An 18,881-nucleotide genomic window follows, 5' to 3' on the forward strand; every position below is an offset into this window, starting at 1 on the left:
AAAGTGAGTGAACGTCCTTGTAATCCTTAAGATACAATAAGAACGCTTTTTTCACACTTGTTCCGCTTATGACCACCTGCACTCCTTATGCAGACGTACGTACAACAATGCAGAACATGATAAATTAAAGTTAACATTTGGGAAAATGGAGCCTATTTTCACGCATAACAGGCAATAACATAACAACAATAGCACAATACATACATGAGCGTTAATTTGGGCGACGGGTGGTGGTCACCGGCGTGACTTAACAGGGGGGATGTCAAATTGTGCATGTTCTAATGAAAGTAAAAACTTGGTCGATGCACAATAGTTGAGATGCATGGATACCTTGTCGTGGTCATTGGTGGTTGCAGTGGTCTCAAAAAAATACCAAAACACCAAGTCAAAAGTGCAATAGACAGTTCAACAGTGCTCACTTGAACGTCTGCAAGTCAACATCAAATTTCTTACTAATCTGCAGTCTTCGTAGTGAAGCACGTACATATGTAATTTGTCGTACCAAACTACTGGGCATTTTTAATGGAAAATTGATCTACCACTAAATCAACAACAGCACAAAATTCCCTTCTAAACAATTGTCTCGTTTACCTGGCTCAAAAAGAGTTATTCTCACATTCCCAGGCCAGAATTGTCCCTGGTCGTTCACTTGCTTTGAAGTTGCATGCACATACATCACTGAATTGCTGTTGGTGGAATATAAAGTAGTTTCGTCCCAAATCTGCTAAATTTTAAAGGTGAGCAATGAGGAAAACTTGTTGATTTTATGCACTCATAATCATAATAGTAAACTTTAATTTTTGTTCAAGCAACATGTCACTTAATGAACCCAATGCATACTTTTTTCAGTCCGCATCCTTTTCAGTACCTCTCCGGAATTGTAGTCATCAAGATGAGTTCCATGAGTTTGTTAAATCTCACTCTCCTCGTTGTTCTCATCGTGGGAGTCACCGTTGTGCCAAGCCTGTCGGTATCCGTGGAACAAGATTTGGCGTTGACGTTGGAGGAGAAAACAGCTTTGGACGAGGTGCTTAATCTATTATTTTATCTGTCAATCCAGTAACAATTTAATGCAGATGAGCCTAATTTGTCGATAATAATTTTACACAGTTTAAAAAATTAATAAACGGCAGTCTTCCACTCGACTACATGAATCAAGACATTTATCTAATTAGGTGGCTGAGGGGTAAGCAATGTAGTATTTAGAATTTTAAAAATTACGTTGATGAGGGAAGTTGAGACACTGATTTAATATTTTATTTCTAAAATTTCCTATCAATGTTCAGCCAAAAGTTTGGATATTCCTGGAGCCAACTCATTGTTACGAGGTGTAAGTTGGACATTGCATTTGCATAACTAAAACAAACATGACCTTCTTCTGTTTGCGTGCCATTTTACACATGCTATTTCTGACAGCATTTAAAATGGAGAGCCGACAATCACATGGACACGATTCTCCTTGAAGACTTTGCAGCGTTCAATGAGAGCTATCCAATTTACGAGGGCGAGGACTACGAGGGCAGACCAGGTTCGTTGCATGTTTCTGCATGTCTACATTTCAATTGGGTTTACAATTAAAATACATCTTTTAAAGTGCTGGCTGGCGACGCTGGGGAATGGGACGTCAGAAGGGGTGAGTTTGTGGTGATCAAAATCAAAACTTCATAATTTTTCCGATACATGTAAACTAACACAATTACATTTTTGCACCAGGGATCGTAACAGGTCAACAGGGAAAAGGAGAGCGTTTTGTGTACCGAGAAATTGAGCGGGCTTGCCAGAAAGTTCGAGAGAAGCAAGGTCGTGGCGAAAATGTGACCAGGTTCCAAGCCATCTTTGACCTCAAAGGCTTCAACCTCGCTCAACACGGATGCATTCAATGTGAGGGTCGACCTATGCGTTAAATAAAACTAATAGAATTATAATTGTCAAGTAATACTTTGCGGTATTTACTAATCTGACGGCAGGTGTGTCCATGTACGTCAACATTCTCCTCTCCTTCCAAGACCATTATCCATTCATGGCGGATAATGTTATCATCGTGAACGGTACGATGCAAAATTCTTACTAGTTCATCATCACAAATGCACCACTGGCTAATTTATTTTTGTGCATGAGCAGCTCCGCCATTTTTTCGGGTTGTTTTGGACATTCTACGACCCTTCGCTCAGCCACCGCTTCGAGGTCTCGTCAAACGCTTTGGGACCAACAAAGAAGAATGGAGAAAATACTTGCTCAACATCATCCCTCCGAATCAACTCCCCGTCTCACTGGGTGGAACACGGGAGTAATTTGCATATGCATTATTTATTGGACGCGTGAGGAATGACTAAGATGGGGTCGTAATTTCGTCAGCGATACATTGCCATTGTCTGCAACTCTTGTTTTCTAACTATTTATTAAAATGTACACGGACTTTAGGAATTAATTTGGAGGATGCACCTCTTCCAGTGCTTGAGTGCACAATTTACAAATGTCGAATGTGTTGCAATGCCAAATAAATCAATAGAAATTATCCGTCTAACAATGATGTAGGCAGACATAGCTTGAATATTACGTACTACATCAGGGTTCAGCCATTAGGTCAGTTTTCATATGGGAGTGAGCTTACTTCTTCTGTGTAATGCAGGTACGTGTGTATGCACGTCTGCATGACATCAATGGACGAAGGTTATGCACACTTGTTCAGGTAGTGCAATTACACAACGTAAAATGCATTTGGTGTATGGCATAACTGCTGCATTAGCTTGATGACTACATAACCATTTTTTCCTAGTTTCTGTGCATGGAAGTTTTCATGAGCATAAAAGACGGTGAACTTTTTCCTTCAAATTGCACTCTTTTTGCGAGCATCTTTAGTTAATTGCATGACTGAATCCAACGTCAGTAGTCCTTGAACTAGGTAATTCATACATGTGTACATACATATATTGATTTTTGCATTTTCATGTACACGAAATGAAATGTGTGTTGCTTTTGCTCTGCATGAGAAAGCAAAATTGTTGTCCGTTCCGTGCTAAAATCTATGCAAAATTCAAACTATTGACAACATCCAGTCCTGATGAATTTCTATCCGACGCCGAATGTTGACACATCCTCCTTAATTTTGGTTTTCAAATTCAAAGGATCATGATTGTATGCACGGGTGGGATCATAAGTATATGTACATATGCAAATTAGATATTCATAGCTCCAGTCGGTCGACATGATTGTACGCGTTATGTGATTTCATAGTGCAATTACGATTGGCAAAACGAAACTAAATAAATATAGGTGCGGGTCTAAATTCAAGCAGGTTTCAGCACTACTGGGCGATTTTTCTGGTCTACTCCCACGACCTTCAGTTAATCTTCCTTAATCCAAATTGAGCCAGTCGTAAAAGCCAACAATTCTTGCATACCTGTTTTGTGGTGTTTTCATTTTTAGTGACAGGTTTCGCTAGATTTTGAGAATTTACACGTGATATAACTCGTCGATTCCAGTTTAGTAAATATTTTGCAGCGAAAATTGTTGCAGTAATTCTACTCATAAACAAATTTTCCAGTCATGAAGTGCAAGGTTTTTCTGGTACACGTGTCTCTTTTGATGCATGCAAGATTACTGCACGGCATCAGCGTGGAAGAAGAGTTGACTTTGACACAGCAAGAAAAGAATGCGCTCGATAAGGTACGTTGCAAAAAATACGCGTGCAATGACTGAAATAATGCTTTGTGTCACCTTGTGTTTATAAAACCGTAGTTTAAACTGATCGTAGAAAACGATCCATCCGTTCCGGAAGCGTACATGAAGGAGGATATTTATCTCATACGATGGTTGAGAAGTTAGATTTTTGAAATAGTTGAATCGAAAACCAATGTGGAAGGAATTATGATTTTTATTTCTCATTTCTGCAGTTGGGAAATTGGATTTGGCGAGAACTGAAAATAAGTTCAAAGAGGTAAGTTCTCATTTTTTGTCGTGTTTCAGTAGATTTTGTTACATTTCTAATGGTCGTCGGGGGAAGTTCATTTATTTGTCTATGCAAATTGCACACTCATCACCTCAGAAGTAACACGACTATTCCGGACCTGTTTATACAGACTGAATGCAAATAAAATGGATCAATTGTTTTGCAGCACCTAAGGTGGAGACATGACAATAAGATTGGCACGATATTGGAGGAGGACTTCTCAGCAGTGGGAGAAACTTTCCCCATGTTTCTTGATGGAGAAGACAAAACTGGACGACCAAGTAATAAGTTATTCGTACAATGATGAATTAAATACGTGAAAATGACAGATTATTCAATAAATTTAGTCATTGCTGCATCAGCCTCCGCTTGGGACGTACGAAGAGGAGTCATCAGTGGGTCAAGAGACGCTGCTGTGCGATATATTTATTATGCAATTGAATATCAGGCCAGGAAAATCAGAGAAAAGCAAAAACTTGGGCAAAACGTGACACAAATCCAGGTCATTTTGGATCTCAGTGGATATAACATCGTGCAACATGGGTGCCTAAACTGTAAATAAACAAATCTTTTCTTATTGGTATTGAGTTTTCTAGTTCAAATCAACAGCATTTTGACATTTTAAGGCATCCCAATCTACTTGGAATTCGTCAGGACGTATGTTTATCGATATCCTTACTTGGCAGATTCAGTAATTTTTGTCAATGGTAAGTCGACTATGATTTATGATTAATATGAAAAGTGCATTTAATTTTAAAAAAGCTTTCCCTAATTCCTTTCCATCCTCTCCCAGTTCCGCCCGTGTTCGAGATTGTCGTGCAGACTTTAAATCTACGAAATGCAAGAACCACTCAAATAAAGATTTTTGGACCAAGAAAAAGCGAATGGCAAAAATATCTGTTAAGTATTGTAAATAGAGACCAACTTCCAAAATTTCTGGGTGGCACATTGGACGACGACACGTAGTTTTTTGCTAATTTATGTGTTTGGTATTGAAATAAATATAAATATAAATATGACTGTGTTGATCTTACATTCCAATCTCTACTTTGCGCACGGCCCGTCACCACCACTGACTGATATGCAAATGACGTTTTGATTGCTTTGTTAGAATACACTTTCAGTCGTGGAAATGGGGCGTAAACCCAAATAATACAAAAATATTAAAACAAAAGCATATTATCAAACGTCAATGACCACGACCATTAATTGGGCGAGTGCATGATAATGATTTCCTAGGCTATAAAAACACTTGTCATCTGTCTGTCATCCCTGTGTTCGTATTTAGAACGGGCTGAAATTATTTAAAAATTACTACTTTAACTGTTCAACAATTTAATGGATCCATACGTGCAAGTAGTGAATACTTGCGTCCTGGGCGAAGGGCCGCACTGGGACGGGACGAAGCAAGAGCTCTTCTACGTGGACATTGAGGGCACTTCCGTCAACCGATACAACCCTGTAACCAACGACCACGCCAGAGTTACAATTGGTAAGCAGTGGGAGCTTCAAGACTTAATAGTCAGGACACTTCATTTTCATGTTGCTTCACTTTTTTGTCACTTGGGATAACAAATAGCTGGCCAAGGAGGGGTATCACTCGTCGTTCCCGTGAGTCCTCTGGTCGCCCCCAATCAATATGTCGTCTCTACTGGGAGAGACTTGCAAATGATGGAATGGGATGGCGTTTCAAGCACGCCAACCTCCCTCACCAAAATCTTGAGCATAGACGCGTCCTTTCCCAGCAACCGATTCAACGATGGGAAATGCGATGCTAGTGGACGATTGTGGGCAGGTTAATCTTGAAAAGTACTACCTTCTTGTCATCTAAATACGAACAATTAACGGGAATTACAGGGTCAATGGACGAGAGCGGTGGCACTAATGGAAATTTGTATAAAATCCAGCGCGGGGCTGAAACCTTGATGGAAACTGGGATCAGCATATCGAATGGCATCGCTTGGTCCAGCGACAATTTGCTGATGTATTACATCGACACGCCCACCAGACGAGTCGATGTCTTTGATTTCAATGGCGTAGCTGGAACAATCGGTAAAATATTAGTTGATTTTTTTACACATAAAGAACCTTCAATTGACATTACATTTATTTTGGGTAGCGAATCGAAGAACTGTGTACGACTTCAACACGGTTGGTGAGGCTGGCTCGCCTGATGGGATGACAATTGATGCAAACGGACATCTGTACGTGGGGTGTTGGGGTGGATTTCAGGTACACATAACGTCATATTTATCATTTCACTGGTTCGTTGAGTGCTAATTTGAGTTAATTTCTTGTCGTCGCTCTAGATGATTCACATTGATCCAACGACTGGGCAGAAAGTGAAGTCAATTCCATTCCCCACAGCAAATATTACCAGCGCTGCCTTTGGTGGTAGAAATTTGGACACATTATTTGTGACCTCTGCAACTTCTGGGTTGAGCGAAATCGATTTGGCTGGACAGCCAGCAGCAGGATCGCTCTTTCAGGTCACCAATCTTGGGGTTCGAGGTCAAAATGTCGGAAACCCATATTTACCATGAAATATGCACACGTAAACTATGAAGAAATGCAGGGCTTTAAATGAAGCCATAGCTTATCGAATATAAATAAATCACTTGATAAATATAAAATGGCAGCATTTTATTTTTATTTTGCATATTTGAAACTAATATCGAATGTCCAACTGCAACAACACGATCAAATAGGATGTCGCATAAGAGTAGAACAAGAGCATGGAGCCAGGGTGTAGGGTGTAGAACGTCCCAGTTTGAAATCCGAAAGGCAGGCAACTATCGAGTTCGGATTTTAACTGCAAAAATTGTGCAAATGGAATCGTGTGACAAACGCGAGCCAACCGTCTCTCCCAAACTGTTCGAAAGTCGGAAGACTTGCCGAAAACATTGCCCATGGATGGCAGCAAGGTGCACAGATGGAACGCGAAGAAAAGGAACGAGACAAAAAATACGACGAGACTTGTCCACGGGAAAATCTTACTGAAACGTAACGGCACAAAAATTAATATGCAAAAATTGACCAGTATCACCGCCTGGTATAAAAACAACATCCATCTGTGCAACCGGTTGAACTCTTTTGTCAGTTTTTCGAGCATGCCGTAGTGCTGCATTGCCAATTGGAGTTTGGCTATAATTTGCAAATTCCCGTCGAGTGGGATCGAATGTAGAAATTTGGAAACCTCAAATATTTTTTTGTCGTAAGGATCCGTCTCAGAATCAGAAAGTTGGGATTGGGACATCACACCGTCGTCGCTTTTGCAGTCGCGGAGTAACTGGTCAAGCTCCTCTTCCGACGACTGGAACGGGTCCGTCAGGAGAATTACAATTCGCGAGATTGAGTTGGAGAAAGTCAAGCAGACGATATAAAAGTGGTCAAAAGTTACGAGAATTGGAATCAGAGCCAGTATTTGGACAAGGACAGAGATGGGCAGCAGCCAGGAAAATTTCACAGGGTCCAGCGGATTTCCAATAAAAGAGGAAATGTAAGATGGGAAGCCTGGGCTGTCCAAATGCTGTGTAATTCATATTTATAATTTCATTTAAGTATACACTTATAATATTTAATAAATTTCCTGAAATTTGAAACTCACGTTCAACGTCATCCACGTCATAATCAAGACAGTCCAGAGCGGAACATATACATAAGCAAATCGCTTTTTTCGAATAATCTGTTTGCAAACGGCTGACACTTTGAACGGTAAAGTTCTGCTCCATTCTAAAAATATGCAAATAAGCGAGGTATTTGGAAATCTTGGAAATAAATGGTCCAGTCGATAATCTGTATGACGTGTGTACCTTGGTGAATAACTAACTCGACGCGATGCCAAGTCGTATAAAAGTCGGCGAGAGCATTCTTATTTTGGTGAAAGTGAAGTGCAAAGGAACCAACGAAAATTGGCTTCCAAATCCAGCAACTCATCCCGAACATTTCAATCGCTCCCGACCCAGCCATAAATCTTTCAGTAAATCGGCCAATTTGGAAAACAAAATAACAGTAAAAGAAACCGAAAACCACGTAATTCCATGCTGCAAAAAATCCTCTCTTGTGAAATCCAACGGACGTTAAGGACTTATCAAACTCTCCAAAGTCAAGAGTCAACTTGTCCGTGTTATTGTTTGTGGTACGAGTCTCTCGATTATCGGGATTGTCGGACGACCCATAACTCAGCTTGTATGGGAATATTCCCAATATTTTCAAAACGTTCAGGTACTGATGATACACTGATATGGTGGATATTTGCATTTTGCAATGATGCCGCTTTCTCTAGACACCATAATAACGACATATCGTGAAGCTCGTGCCCCTTTTATAGAAAAGACAAATATTAGCGTTTGTATAGGTCAAAAACTCATTTATTAAAAAGCGACAAGAACGAGAACACAATAACTACTAATCTTGCAAAGCACTTGCTGCTTGAAGAGAGCAAACACACCATGCATTAAAGCTACTAAAGCAACGTCTCCACATGCACAAGATCGATCGGTCGAAAATTATAATAATGAGCAGTATTGAAAATATGATTTTCAGTTTTGCAGAGTGAAAATGTACACTGAAAGCATTCCGTAATTTGTAAAAATCGAACAGAGCGGAAATTCAATGTGATCACGAACAATAAATTACTCAATCATAATTAATCGACGTAGATTATTTGCACAAAGTGAGTAATTGAGTATGCATTCATGTGTACCAATTAGTGCGCAATACATGTCCCACGTCTGTCATACGTGACAAATAAGTGCCAGCCAAATAATAATTGGGCGGATTGGTATGGAACTAACTACGCGTGGTTTTATTAAAGAACGGACCTTAAACAAATTGTAACATAACGGGCAAGAAGTCTCCTGACAGTGTTTTTGGCGTCATCTGTATCCCGTGTTGCCTCCGATGGAATTCCAGTAGCTTGGAGGAGGACAATCTGGCTCTCCGACTAATTAAGCATGTCGAAAAATGGATACAACATTTAATAATGTAAATATATGATTCATTCATATGTTGCATGCAAGCCGCATTATTTGTGGAATTAGTAATTAATTACTCACCCAAATGATCTATTGGTTCTACATTATTCATATCCCTTAGTTCGAAATGTAATGCATCGTCATACGCGGGAGCTGAATCAATTAAAAAACAAACGGTCAATTTGCTCATCAAATGCTTGCATGTAATAATCAATTTTGAATTTGAACTTACGAAGGTCAGAGCCAACAGGATAGGAAATTGTTGAAAAGAGTTGCCGAGGGTATGGCGATGGTCTCTGAGTTTGGGCTGGGTTCCGCCCTGTCGACTGCCTCGCAATAATTCGATCAATTGCGGAAAGTTCGACTTCTGAGATAACGACTTGATCCATCGGCATACGATTCATTTCACCGTCACCATGATCATTGTCACCGTTGGAGTGATTTTCCTCTGAGTTTGAACCCCTTCGTCGCATGACTGTCAAAATATGATAACAATTACAATGTAACAATTATACTTTTGGCAAAAAGTAAATACTTACCAGCTACCCCGACCACATTTTTGTCATGTCTTAATGCCCAACGATATCCAATCCATTCTCCCACTTGTTTAAGGAATAGGATCATAAATACGATTCCGAAGACAGATAACACTGTGATTATGGCAGCTCTATGTACATTTTTTCAATTATTGTCGTCAAAATTTCAACCTGTACCTGTTAAGTTCATGGGAGAGTTATTTTCTTACTTTTCTCCAGAAGTTAATGTACTCCAGTCCTGTTGTGGGGTTTCTGTCGTTGATGTGCCCGAATAATCCCGATACATGAATATTATGCTTGGCGACACACCCACACTTTTATACGAATTGCTTTAATTCAATATCACTTGCAATTTATAACTGGCAAAAGGAGCGAAGAGATTATGCACTTGATTGTGTTTAGTCGAGAGTGAATCCAGTATTGATAACCTTCCCAGCGGCCAGCGCAGGATATCATACTCTTGACATTTGTACTTGCGTCATTATCAGCAGCACCTGCACTTATCTATATATTTATACATGCATGTTTTCCAGAATATGACGATGCGGATAAGCAGTTTCTACCAGCTACACATGACATATAACCCAAATAATGGCGCATGGCTAGGAAATATCGACGTCACAGATTATTATGCTTGATGCGAAAGTGATTTAAATTTATCATTCATCGGTCATACGTTTCCCCAGTAGTGCTTTGTTTTCGTTATTTATAAATAAATAAATAATCTCAAGTGCCTTACGCAGTCAGTTTCTGAAATGACCTTAAATTTGGGTGGTGAATCATCACATCTTTGTCGACCACATGAATACTTATTTTCCGACTGTGCATTAGTGTGCATGTAAAATGCTGTGGGTTTTTCCATGGGCAAAACTCGACATTTGGTAAACCACTTTTACAAATTCGGCTTCCTTTCCTTCTAGAAACGAGGTAAAAAAAACATTTCTTTTTAATTTCCTTGCTCTAATCACGAGTATAGAATTCGCAAAGAAAATTCAGAACTCAGAACTTTTGAGATTTAAAACTAGATTAGGCGTATTAAGTTGATTTTTTAGTCTGTTATAAATTATTTGTAATAAATATGGCCAAATTTTCCGTGAAATTTTTCATCGCCCTTCATTGTCTCACTTTGATTAAAGTAATGCAATGCATTTCTGTGGAAGAGGACCTGACCTTGACTCGCTCAGAGAAAAAAGCATTAGACGAGGTAATGGTTACTATTGCAAAAATTAATAAGAAATCCGTGAATTTGCGAACTATATTTAATTGCATTTTGTCAGTTAAAATTGCGAGTAGAGAAAAACCTACCCAATGACTACATGAAAAAGGAAGTCTATTTAATTAACTGGATTCGAGGTAAGCACGCATTTCATCAAAATAATATAATACTTAGAATAGTTCATGGCCACTTAAAACTTGCAAACAATTTCTACACTGTAGCCTCCGACGGCAATGTGGATCAAGCAGTGAAAATGTTAAAAGCAGTAAATATGAACACATATCAACATTATCTCGAAATCCACAGGAAAAGTTCATTCATTTTTACAGTCTTTTCAATAGAATCTGAAATGGAGAAAGCAAAATAAAATGGACAACATTTTGAGAGAGGATTTTTCCTACATGGAAGAGGAATATCCGATAGATTTGAGTGGAGTGGACTACACTGGGAGACCAGGTCGCCATATACTTCGATATTTGAGACATTATTTCTTTGTATGGACTGCATCTTTGGGCTTCAGAAACTTGAATAATTTACATACTTATTTCAATAGTGCTCCTTGTTCGCGTTGGTGATTGGGATGTAAGGCGTTCTCATGTCACGGGCGAGCACGACGAAAACTACAGATACTCGATACGAGCTCTCGAACTCGCCAGCCAAAAAGTTAGAGATGCTCAAGCACGAGGGAAATTGGTCACCAGATTTCAAGTCATTTTCAACATGGATGGGTTCAGCCTGGTTCAACATGGATGCCTTCAGTGTACACAAAGACATAAATTATGCTACCTTGGGCATGAAAAATGCGTAGTTTAACATTTGAATTGTAGGCATACCTCCATATCTCAATTTTTTGAGAGATTTTCAAAACTACTTCCCTGGAATGGTGGACAATCTCGTCTTCATTAATGGCATGCAAAGCTTATCTATCTTCAAGTTATGGAGAGATTCAAATTTCATGCGTGCATATTCTTGACAAACTATTGCAGCTCCGCAGAGTATGAAGTCTATCATTCAATATTTCCGTCCAATTGTTCGGCCTAGTTTCAGAAAAATTCTACACATCTTTGGGACGGATCCGGCAGAATGGAAACCATTTTTATTCAAAATCATTCCAAGCGATCAGATTGAGGAGCATTTGGAAAGAGGAAAAGCGCAAAAGTAGCATAAATGATAAATTGTATAGTTCAAAACACGATTAAAATACTGCAAACTTTTATAACATTTAGCAATACTTTTAGGCAACAGTTGAAGATAATTTTAACAAATTAGTTGGAATTACAGATACTTATACAAATATGTACAATTGTTTCTTTCTTAGTGATAAGATACATGTAGATTTTGCTATTTCATAACCACCAGTATTAAAATTAGGCATAGCGAATTTTAGAAGCACGAAGTAGACGCTTAGGGTCTCGGGGACGCGTTGAAAGGCTTCAGTGTGATACCGGTAGCCAAATTGGGCGTTTTGCCTTCCATCATCTACAGAAAAAACATTTGTACATATTCATTGTTCCGCTGTGACATTTTCCAATCCCATAAACATACCTCTTTGTAGTCCATAAAAAGCTCTTTAAACTTGACAAAATCCGTCAATGTGAACAACATTTCAAAGATCTCACTTTCCAGCATGTGATTCGAGTCATGCTCAGGACCTTGATCAACTCGTTTGCTGCAGCACATACAAAAGTAGAATTAATTCATAGACAATTGACTATTTTCTAATATATATTGCACAAAAATATGCATGCATGTAATCACCCAAATTCTTCCACAAATTGACTAAAGTCAAAATTTTGGTCACGAAACGCTTTCTTTAACTGTGACTCCAACAAATGTGCCATTTCCTGAGAATAATTTTGGAAAATTTTAAAATGTTCGTGTTTTTCTTCAGAAAAGTCTTCAGACGTAGCTCCCACGGCTTCGGACTTGTCTTCCTTAATCTGCCTGTGACTCTCGGAAAACTTTGTCCAATATGTCGACATGAAATGGTTTTGGAGAGACTGGAATTCTTCACCTATGTAAATGTCACACACCGCATTTTGCATGGTTAGGTTAATTATTTGCACTGCGAGGTTGTCTACTCACCCACGACAATGTCCTCAATAGCTCCAATGATTTTCTCGAACCTTTCGGAAGAGGGGGATGAGTAGTTCCCTTCCATCAGCATGTCGTCCGTCGAAAGCTCATCCATTCGATCGGCAAGTGTCATCTCTCCACTCCCATCGTCTCCCATGTCGTGACCTTTTTCCGTACAACACAAGATTCAATCACCCAACCTCTCAAAGTCTCAAATTAATGGTCACATGCACGGACGCACATATGTATGCCAGGTAATGAAATGTGTAAATATATGCAAATACCGTCGACAAGAAGAACAGGTGGGGGCGGTCGATTAGTTGCTGAATGTTCCTGCACAGAATCTCCAGCTCCATCCATGATAATGAAGCCTTTTTTTTAAGACAAGTAGATGTATGTCGTGCAATTGGTCACCACTCTTGTCCTTCTTCACCAATTGGCCCAATTAAATGTGAATTTTTTTCTGGAAATAAAACTTATTTATTTACTTTTGTAACTAGTTTATGCCCGTGACTAGAAATTCTCACCTTCAATTCCGAGCAAACTGCTGAGAAGGTAAATTATTTCCCTTGAACCAATCGTTAATCGATGGGTTTGATTGATTTGTAACACGCCTGTGAAAAGCTGGAGGTGAGGTGAGCACCAGCAACAAAGTTATCGCACCACATGTGGGGTTGCGGGCAATAATCTCGTGAAGGTGACTCTCTGTTTATTTCAAACGCATCCATGACAACCATTGATGACAATTTAAATTCTACATTTGCCCACATATGCAAATACAGGACCACATACAAGGCACGTCATAAGTATGCTGCCCGTTCCAACGTCGTACGCATAAACACATATAATTTTTTAATTTTTGAACCAGGAAAAAAGTTTAATGATATTTAGTATACTTAAAACTACCATGCATTTTAGTGACATTGTTAACAAATAAATATTTGGTTGTATAGGGAAAGAAAGTTTTCTAGGATTTACCAGTTACATTCAAAAATTATTATGTTCGCATATGTATTTTGACAAGATCTCACATTACATTCCTGTCTTGTGCTTAGATGATATTTGAGACTTGTGAAACAATTGTATACATTCAGCGAATTGTTTTCCTCTCCATTTTATTTTATTACTTCGTAGGGAAAACAATTTTCTACCATACACGATCATGGTTTGCATTTTCCTACGCCAAATATGTACATATATACAGTACAGAATATGGCATACATTGTAGTCAGTTGGCATATGTATATTAAGTGTAGTTTAAAAAGTATGGTTTACTGAAGTTCGATATACATATGACGATATGATGGGTATCGTTGTCACGTCCATTAATTTTTATTACTTCAGACTATTTTGCCCACTTATATATAAGAAATGTTATGAAATTGTATTAAGGCGTTCAAACGTCTATTTTATTAGGATACAAGGCATTTAAATAGTAATTGTATAACCAAGGCGGTGTACAATGTATTATTGTATTTGTGGAGAGAAAAGTACACTTCTCTTCATAACTAGAATAATTGTACACCGTCAACCGTCTTGATTGTAACCATGATTGAACAGCATTATTAGGGGAGTTGGTCGTTCTGTGGTTAAAAAATGCCATGCCATGTCTGAGAGCTTGCAAAAATCTTGAACACTCAAGATTTTTTCATTCACAAGAAACAAGTGGGCAAGATTTTGTATGGAGTTAGTTTATTTAAAGAACCAGATTTATGTATGTAATTTATTTATGTAAAATACCAGATTTACAGTCAATGGAAAAAGTATTGGCAACCCCCACGCCAGCTAAATAAAATTGGCTGTAGCCTTGGAGTGCATTATACAATTGGCGTGAAAATATGTTCGCATTTAGCAAATATAATGTAGTTTTCGATTATAATCATGTTTTATTGATTAAAATTAGATTAACACAGTTTTTAAATAATTTGTTGGAAAATTTGCAAAATTTACCCGCAAAAAGTATTGGCAACCCTTAACTTAAAAAATTATAAATCAATAAAACGCAAATTTTATTGCGACAAACTGCTTCTAGTAATACATATCACCTCCCCTCGACACAATAAGAGCAGAAATACGCATTGTAATTGATTGGAAAAATCTTTTTATAACGCTTTTTAACATGTCTGCCTAATCTTCGTTTGAAATTTTGTCCAGCTCGTTTTTTGACGAGTGGTTTTCCATCAGTCTCTCCTTTCTCAACCCAGACAATCAGATTCACATCGGTAGACTGTGCAACCAACGAGAGAAGCTTAACCTCGTAGATCCCCAAAAACTTGCATTGCTAATTTGGCTACATGTTTGGGGTCACTGCATTTTTGGAACATTAAATTCCTTCCTAGGTCAGGTTTTTGCAAAATAATTTCAAATTATCGCTTGGAATGATTATTTAGACCTCATTGGTCATAACTTCATCGATAATTACCAGCTAACTACGCAACGACCTAGTCATTCAACCCCAAACCATAATCGATCCTATTCCGAGCTTGACTCCCAGACGGCAGCATTCATATTTGAGGGCCTCATTTTGCATCCTCCAAACTCTAACCATCGAACCCGCACCGAATAAGTTAAATTTACTTATGTGAGACCACTAGACCCTTCTTCATCCGTTGGAAGTCTATTTAGGGTGGAATTTAGCTGATTTAAATACCTTGAGTTGGTTCGTTTCGGGGGCCTTCTCTTCTACGGGGCTACTGGACCCTAAAACCCCTTGGTAGGATTTTTGATTGATCACCATATTGTATGAAATATTGACTCCACAGTTGGTTCTCAAATTCTAATTGGTTTTGGATGTTGAAATCTTCCGATTTCAAGTAATTTGTTGCTTGATTCATCATTTGCCTTTGGGCTTTGACTTTTTTCTTCCGTAACCATGGAAAAGCAGAAACTAAAATTGCCATTTTATATTTCTTGGCTACATTTCCAATAGTAAATATGAAAAAGTATGTTTTCCATTGATTTTTAGATATCCAGGTTTTTTTTGCGAAAAATAAATGAATATTTCTCGCCGCGCCAAATATAACTCGTTTGGTGTCGCCATTTTGGTTCCAGACAACACAACTGCTGACTTAAAATGTAGCTATCGTCATATTTTGTCACCTAATTAACTTACCGTAATGAAATGGGGTAGGTGATTAAGAATATTGTTCCGCGTAATTAATTTGGCCACATGTTGCCAATACTTTTTGCGGGTTAATTTTTCAAATTTTCCAACAAATTATTTAAAAACTGTGTTAATCTAATTTTAATCAATAAAACATGATTATAATCGAAAACTACATTATATTTGCTAAATGCGAACATATTTTCACGCCAATTGTATAATGCACTCCAAGGCTACAGCCAATTTTATTTAGCTGGCGTGGGGGTTGCCAATACTTTTTCCATTGACTGTAAATCTGGTATTTTACATAAATAAATTACATACATAAATCTGGTTCTTTAAATAAACTAACTCCATACAAAATCTTGCCCACTTGTTTCTTGTGAATGAAAAAATCTTGAGTGTTCAAGATTTTTGCAAGCTCTCAGACATGGCATGGCATTTTTTAACCACAGAACGACCAACTCCCCTAATAATGCTGTTCAATCATGGTTACAATCAAGACGGTTGACGGTGTACAATTATTCTAGTTATGAAGAGAAGTGTACTTTTCTCTCCACAAATACAATAATACATTGTACACCGCCTTGGTTATACAATTACTATTTAAATGCCTTGTATCCTAATAAAATAGACGTTTGAACGCCTTAATACAATTTCATAACATTTCTTATATATAAGTGGGCAAAATAGTCTGAAGTAATAAAAATTAATGGACGTGACAACGATACCCATCATATCGTCATATGTATATCGAACTTCAGTAAACCATACTTTTTAAACTACACTTAATATACATATGCCAACTGACTACAATGTATGCCATATTCTGTACGCAATAAATTTATTGTGTGTAGTTACATAAGTACTTCTGCTGGAAAGGAAGTTCACACTTGACAAGAAACAAGGAACATAACTTTGTTCATAATTAAGCTAAATCGTGCATTCGTGTTTGCATTAGTTTACAATCGGCTGTTGCATATATAGATAAATCATAATATATGTATGTATAATGTCGTATGTATAAATTGGCTGAATCAAGTTTTTCATTCCAACGAACTTTTCAGTACACTTGACATTTTTCGAAGTACGTTGTTTGGAACACGGTATTTTGTCTTATGACTTACGTACATATAACCTTTGAGAAGTCTCCCCACTCCGTTTCACCCAGTAAAATGCGGCATCTATAATGACGGCTTTTTGAGGTCGATGAAGGTTGCGGAAGCTTTTATGCATTGTGATCAGACCGTTTTCATCCCTTGCTTCGGCTACCACCACCAATAAACTGCAAAAGGCAGCTGCAGCGTCCATTAAACCATGCTCAATAAAATAATTTAACTGCTTGAATTTGAAGTATGTCGGTATATGGAACTCCCTTCATACTTTGCATAATATTACTATTCAAGCACACAATGAATGTGTTTTCATAGAATACCAGCAGCACCATAATTCTTCCTCGAACATTATAATCGGATGTATGGGATACTATTTAACGGAACTAACAATGGAGGTCTCCCAACGTATGCTCACAGATTTGGATCAAACTGGTGTCAATCGATCACAAATATAATTAGTATGAAATTTGCAAATGGAACTATCTGCCAATGCGCAGGTTTGGCGGAGATATTTGCATCCAAAGCGGGAAAAATGCGCAGCAAATTTGGAAAATGAAAAATTCGCCAGCCTTGAGGGTGCGTTTTCTCCTCCTTTTATGCAAATATCTCCGCCAAACCTGCGCATTGGCAGATAGTTCCATTTGCAAATTTCATACTAATTATATTTGTGATCGATTGACACCAGTTTGATCCAAATCTATGAGCATACGTTGGGAGACCTCCATTGTAAGTACAAGCCACCATGTTTGTTTGGTACTTGAATATGTTACTTCAAGATTACCAATGAAACCTACTGACCTGTTAGTTTAAATATTACAATTCGGATTTACTCATGCACTCAAGACAATCATCTTCAGCATAAGACTGAATATACATAAATATTTAGCAATATGGTTACAATATGCAAAGGGAAATAGAGTGAAATAAAACATCTAAAAAAGATACTGTTTCTTTAGGATTACTGTATGTCGCTAACTTACATTGTGTGCATCCAACTTTTCAGCCTGTTTAGGATATCTCAAACTATTTGAATAATAAATATATGTATCTGTTTTGACACATTTCCATCCTTTCATGCCGAAGTTTAAAATGATTTTTAACCTACGAATAGCGAACAAACTCGACCAAGCTATCTACAACAAACGTTGTCATCAGTCAGGGTCACAAAAATCAACGTAATATCTACAAAAATATATGTATATATAAATACTGTAAAAAAATACATACATCATTCCGCACTGGTTGAAGTCCGACTTTGTCTCAATTACCATGTTAAGAAGACCGGGTGGGTTTTGGTTGGGTGAGTCACAGTGTTTGTTGCGTAGGGTCAACTTACTTTCAAACTATCTTATCTTATTTTTATCTATCACTACCGAAAGAAAGATATGCAGTTCCTGAAGTAAATAGAAACGCATATTATATATTTCATTTTAGAGACAAGGACAAACATTTACCCATGAATGAAAGTATGTTTACAATGCTTACCATACAAACAGTGGACATGTCATGCATGATTTTATATGGCCAATGTGCATCCTGCTGTCCTGCATTAATCTTATATAAGTGAAGCTTGTTGTTTACTTAATAACAATGTTTTTCTAATTGTGGCCACTTTGATTTGAAGAATCTGTATTCACTAACAAACTGCTAATTCCACTCATGAATGGGAGCAGTTATCAAATGCACTTTGACAATACAAAAGTCCAAAATTTGCGTAGTCACATTCAAACTGGTGGACCGGTTTGTATGTATTTTATGCATTATAAAGAACAAAAAAACCCGCACGTGTAGAAGATAAAAACATCGTAATGTATGCTTAAATAATCATACGTGTTATTTATGCAATGGCTCCCTCGACAACATTGACTGCATTTAGGTGGATAAGTGGCTCAATCAAGACGCATTTATAT

At 37.9% G+C, this 18,881-nt stretch overlaps 6 protein-coding genes and 1 long non-coding RNA gene across 14 annotated transcripts; 4 read left to right on the top strand and 3 right to left on the bottom strand.

Annotated features, from left to right (window-relative positions):
• Positions 1-386: 386 nt before the first annotated feature.
• Positions 387-2,524, top strand: LOC110852235 (SEC14-like protein 2). Its single transcript, XM_022100246.2, has 9 exons — positions 387-737; positions 850-1,027; positions 1,111-1,186; positions 1,287-1,330; positions 1,417-1,528; positions 1,595-1,633; positions 1,714-1,881; positions 1,968-2,048; positions 2,122-2,524. Exons 2-9 carry the CDS (start codon positions 893-895, stop codon positions 2,289-2,291), a joined length of 825 nt encoding a protein of 274 aa, XP_021955938.1. The 5' UTR covers positions 387-737; positions 850-892; the 3' UTR covers positions 2,292-2,524.
• A 127-nt stretch (positions 2,525-2,651) lies between these two features.
• On the top strand, positions 2,652-4,968 carry LOC110852498 (SEC14-like protein 4). Its single transcript, XM_022100585.2, has 7 exons — positions 2,652-3,666; positions 3,739-3,820; positions 3,894-3,937; positions 4,116-4,230; positions 4,297-4,503; positions 4,576-4,656; positions 4,743-4,968. The coding sequence occupies exons 1-7, from the start codon at positions 3,547-3,549 to the stop codon at positions 4,913-4,915; spliced, it is 822 nt and encodes a 273-aa protein (XP_021956277.1). The 5' UTR covers positions 2,652-3,546; the 3' UTR covers positions 4,916-4,968.
• A 244-nt stretch (positions 4,969-5,212) lies between these two features.
• Positions 5,213-6,582, top strand: LOC110851954 (regucalcin). The gene is made up of 5 exons (XM_022099901.2): positions 5,213-5,441; positions 5,529-5,744; positions 5,807-6,001; positions 6,069-6,181; positions 6,259-6,582. The coding sequence occupies exons 1-5, from the start codon at positions 5,288-5,290 to the stop codon at positions 6,490-6,492; spliced, it is 912 nt and encodes a 303-aa protein (XP_021955593.1). The 5' UTR covers positions 5,213-5,287; the 3' UTR covers positions 6,493-6,582.
• On the bottom strand, positions 6,578-9,889 carry LOC110852430. 6 transcript variants are annotated; one of them, XM_035853579.1, is made up of 7 exons: positions 9,671-9,812; positions 9,465-9,592; positions 9,158-9,400; positions 9,007-9,078; positions 7,762-8,894; positions 7,557-7,681; positions 6,578-7,478 (listed from the first exon to the last, which is right to left on the bottom strand). In XM_035853579.1, exons 5-7 carry the CDS (start codon positions 8,207-8,209, stop codon positions 6,618-6,620), a joined length of 1,434 nt encoding a protein of 477 aa, XP_035709472.1. In that variant the 5' UTR covers positions 8,210-8,894; positions 9,007-9,078; positions 9,158-9,400; positions 9,465-9,592; positions 9,671-9,812; the 3' UTR covers positions 6,578-6,617. The 6 variants fall into 6 exon arrangements, with proteins under 6 accessions (XP_035709472.1, XP_035709474.1, XP_035709473.1 ...); XM_035853581.1 differs by having other exon boundaries at positions 9,465-9,575; positions 9,671-9,811; XM_035853580.1 differs by having other exon boundaries at positions 9,465-9,575; positions 9,639-9,775.
• Positions 9,890-10,262: 373 nt separating this feature from the next.
• LOC110851921 (SEC14 cytosolic factor) lies at positions 10,263-11,971 on the top strand. 2 transcript variants are annotated; one of them, XM_022099863.2, is made up of 8 exons: positions 10,263-10,388; positions 10,598-10,665; positions 10,739-10,814; positions 10,899-10,942; positions 11,019-11,133; positions 11,231-11,437; positions 11,505-11,585; positions 11,664-11,971. In XM_022099863.2, exons 2-8 carry the CDS (start codon positions 10,600-10,602, stop codon positions 11,837-11,839), a joined length of 765 nt encoding a protein of 254 aa, XP_021955555.1. In that variant the 5' UTR covers positions 10,263-10,388; positions 10,598-10,599; the 3' UTR covers positions 11,840-11,971. The 2 variants fall into 2 exon arrangements, with proteins under 2 accessions (XP_021955555.1, XP_021955556.2); XM_022099864.2 differs by lacking the exon at positions 10,263-10,388 and having other exon boundaries at positions 10,475-10,665.
• Positions 10,277-18,733, bottom strand: LOC118436156. Its single transcript, XR_004835260.1, has 3 exons — positions 18,457-18,733; positions 18,199-18,365; positions 10,277-10,377 (listed from the first exon to the last, which is right to left on the bottom strand). It is a non-coding gene; the product is annotated as an uncharacterized LOC118436156 (long non-coding RNA).
• Positions 11,873-13,998, bottom strand: LOC110851922 (ADP-ribosylation factor-like protein 2-binding protein). 2 transcript variants are annotated; one of them, XM_035853583.1, is made up of 6 exons: positions 13,281-13,998; positions 13,038-13,216; positions 12,763-12,918; positions 12,436-12,691; positions 12,223-12,346; positions 11,873-12,156 (listed from the first exon to the last, which is right to left on the bottom strand). In XM_035853583.1, the coding sequence occupies exons 2-6, from the start codon at positions 13,111-13,113 to the stop codon at positions 12,082-12,084; spliced, it is 687 nt and encodes a 228-aa protein (XP_035709476.1). In that variant the 5' UTR covers positions 13,114-13,216; positions 13,281-13,998; the 3' UTR covers positions 11,873-12,081. The 2 variants fall into 2 exon arrangements, with proteins under 2 accessions (XP_035709476.1, XP_035709477.1); XM_035853584.1 differs by having other exon boundaries at positions 13,038-13,998.
• Positions 18,734-18,881: the final 148 nt, after the last annotated feature.

Source organism: Folsomia candida, unplaced genomic scaffold (assembly GCF_002217175.1).
Source record: "Folsomia candida strain VU population unplaced genomic scaffold, ASM221717v1 Fcan01_Sc007, whole genome shotgun sequence".
Lineage (NCBI taxonomy): Eukaryota > Metazoa > Arthropoda > Collembola > Entomobryomorpha > Isotomidae > Folsomia > Folsomia candida.

Excerpts from the sequence above, each read along its gene's own strand:
- LOC110852235 (XM_022100246.2), top strand. The coding sequence starts at position 893 with ATGAGTTCCATGAGTTTGTTAAATCTCACTCTCCTCGTTGTTCTCATC. Across the intron at positions 1,028-1,110 it reads AGAAAACAGCTTTGGACGAG|TTTAAAAAATTAATAAACGG; the intron begins GTGCTTAATCTA and ends AATTTTACACAG. Across the intron at positions 2,049-2,121 it reads TAATGTTATCATCGTGAACG|CTCCGCCATTTTTTCGGGTT; the intron begins GTACGATGCAAA and ends GTGCATGAGCAG.
- LOC110852498 (XM_022100585.2), top strand. The coding sequence starts at position 3,547 with ATGAAGTGCAAGGTTTTTCTGGTACACGTGTCTCTTTTGATGCATGCA. Across the intron at positions 3,938-4,115 it reads CTGAAAATAAGTTCAAAGAG|CACCTAAGGTGGAGACATGA; the intron begins GTAAGTTCTCAT and ends ATTGTTTTGCAG. Across the intron at positions 4,657-4,742 it reads TTCAGTAATTTTTGTCAATG|TTCCGCCCGTGTTCGAGATT; the intron begins GTAAGTCGACTA and ends ATCCTCTCCCAG.
- LOC110851954 (XM_022099901.2), top strand. The coding sequence starts at position 5,288 with ATGGATCCATACGTGCAAGTAGTGAATACTTGCGTCCTGGGCGAAGGG. Across the intron at positions 5,745-5,806 it reads TAGTGGACGATTGTGGGCAG|GGTCAATGGACGAGAGCGGT; the intron begins GTTAATCTTGAA and ends CGGGAATTACAG. Across the intron at positions 6,002-6,068 it reads TGGCGTAGCTGGAACAATCG|CGAATCGAAGAACTGTGTAC; the intron begins GTAAAATATTAG and ends TATTTTGGGTAG.
- LOC110852430 (XM_035853579.1), bottom strand. The coding sequence starts at position 8,209 with ATGCAAATATCCACCATATCAGTGTATCATCAGTACCTGAACGTTTTG. Across the intron at positions 7,682-7,761 it reads CGAGTTAGTTATTCACCAAG|AATGGAGCAGAACTTTACCG; the intron begins GTACACACGTCA and ends GCATATTTTTAG. Across the intron at positions 7,479-7,556 it reads TGACGTGGATGACGTTGAAC|CATTTGGACAGCCCAGGCTT; the intron begins GTGAGTTTCAAA and ends TGAATTACACAG.
- LOC110851921 (XM_022099864.2), top strand. The coding sequence starts at position 10,540 with ATGGCCAAATTTTCCGTGAAATTTTTCATCGCCCTTCATTGTCTCACT. Across the intron at positions 11,438-11,504 it reads TCAACATGGATGCCTTCAGT|GCATACCTCCATATCTCAAT; the intron begins GTACACAAAGAC and ends TTTGAATTGTAG. Across the intron at positions 11,586-11,663 it reads CAATCTCGTCTTCATTAATG|CTCCGCAGAGTATGAAGTCT; the intron begins GCATGCAAAGCT and ends AAACTATTGCAG.
- LOC110851922 (XM_035853583.1), bottom strand. The coding sequence starts at position 13,113 with ATGGATGGAGCTGGAGATTCTGTGCAGGAACATTCAGCAACTAATCGA. Across the intron at positions 12,692-12,762 it reads TATTGAGGACATTGTCGTGG|GTGAAGAATTCCAGTCTCTC; the intron begins GTGAGTAGACAA and ends ACATTTACATAG. Across the intron at positions 12,157-12,222 it reads TTTTTATGGACTACAAAGAG|ATGATGGAAGGCAAAACGCC; the intron begins GTATGTTTATGG and ends TTTTTTCTGTAG.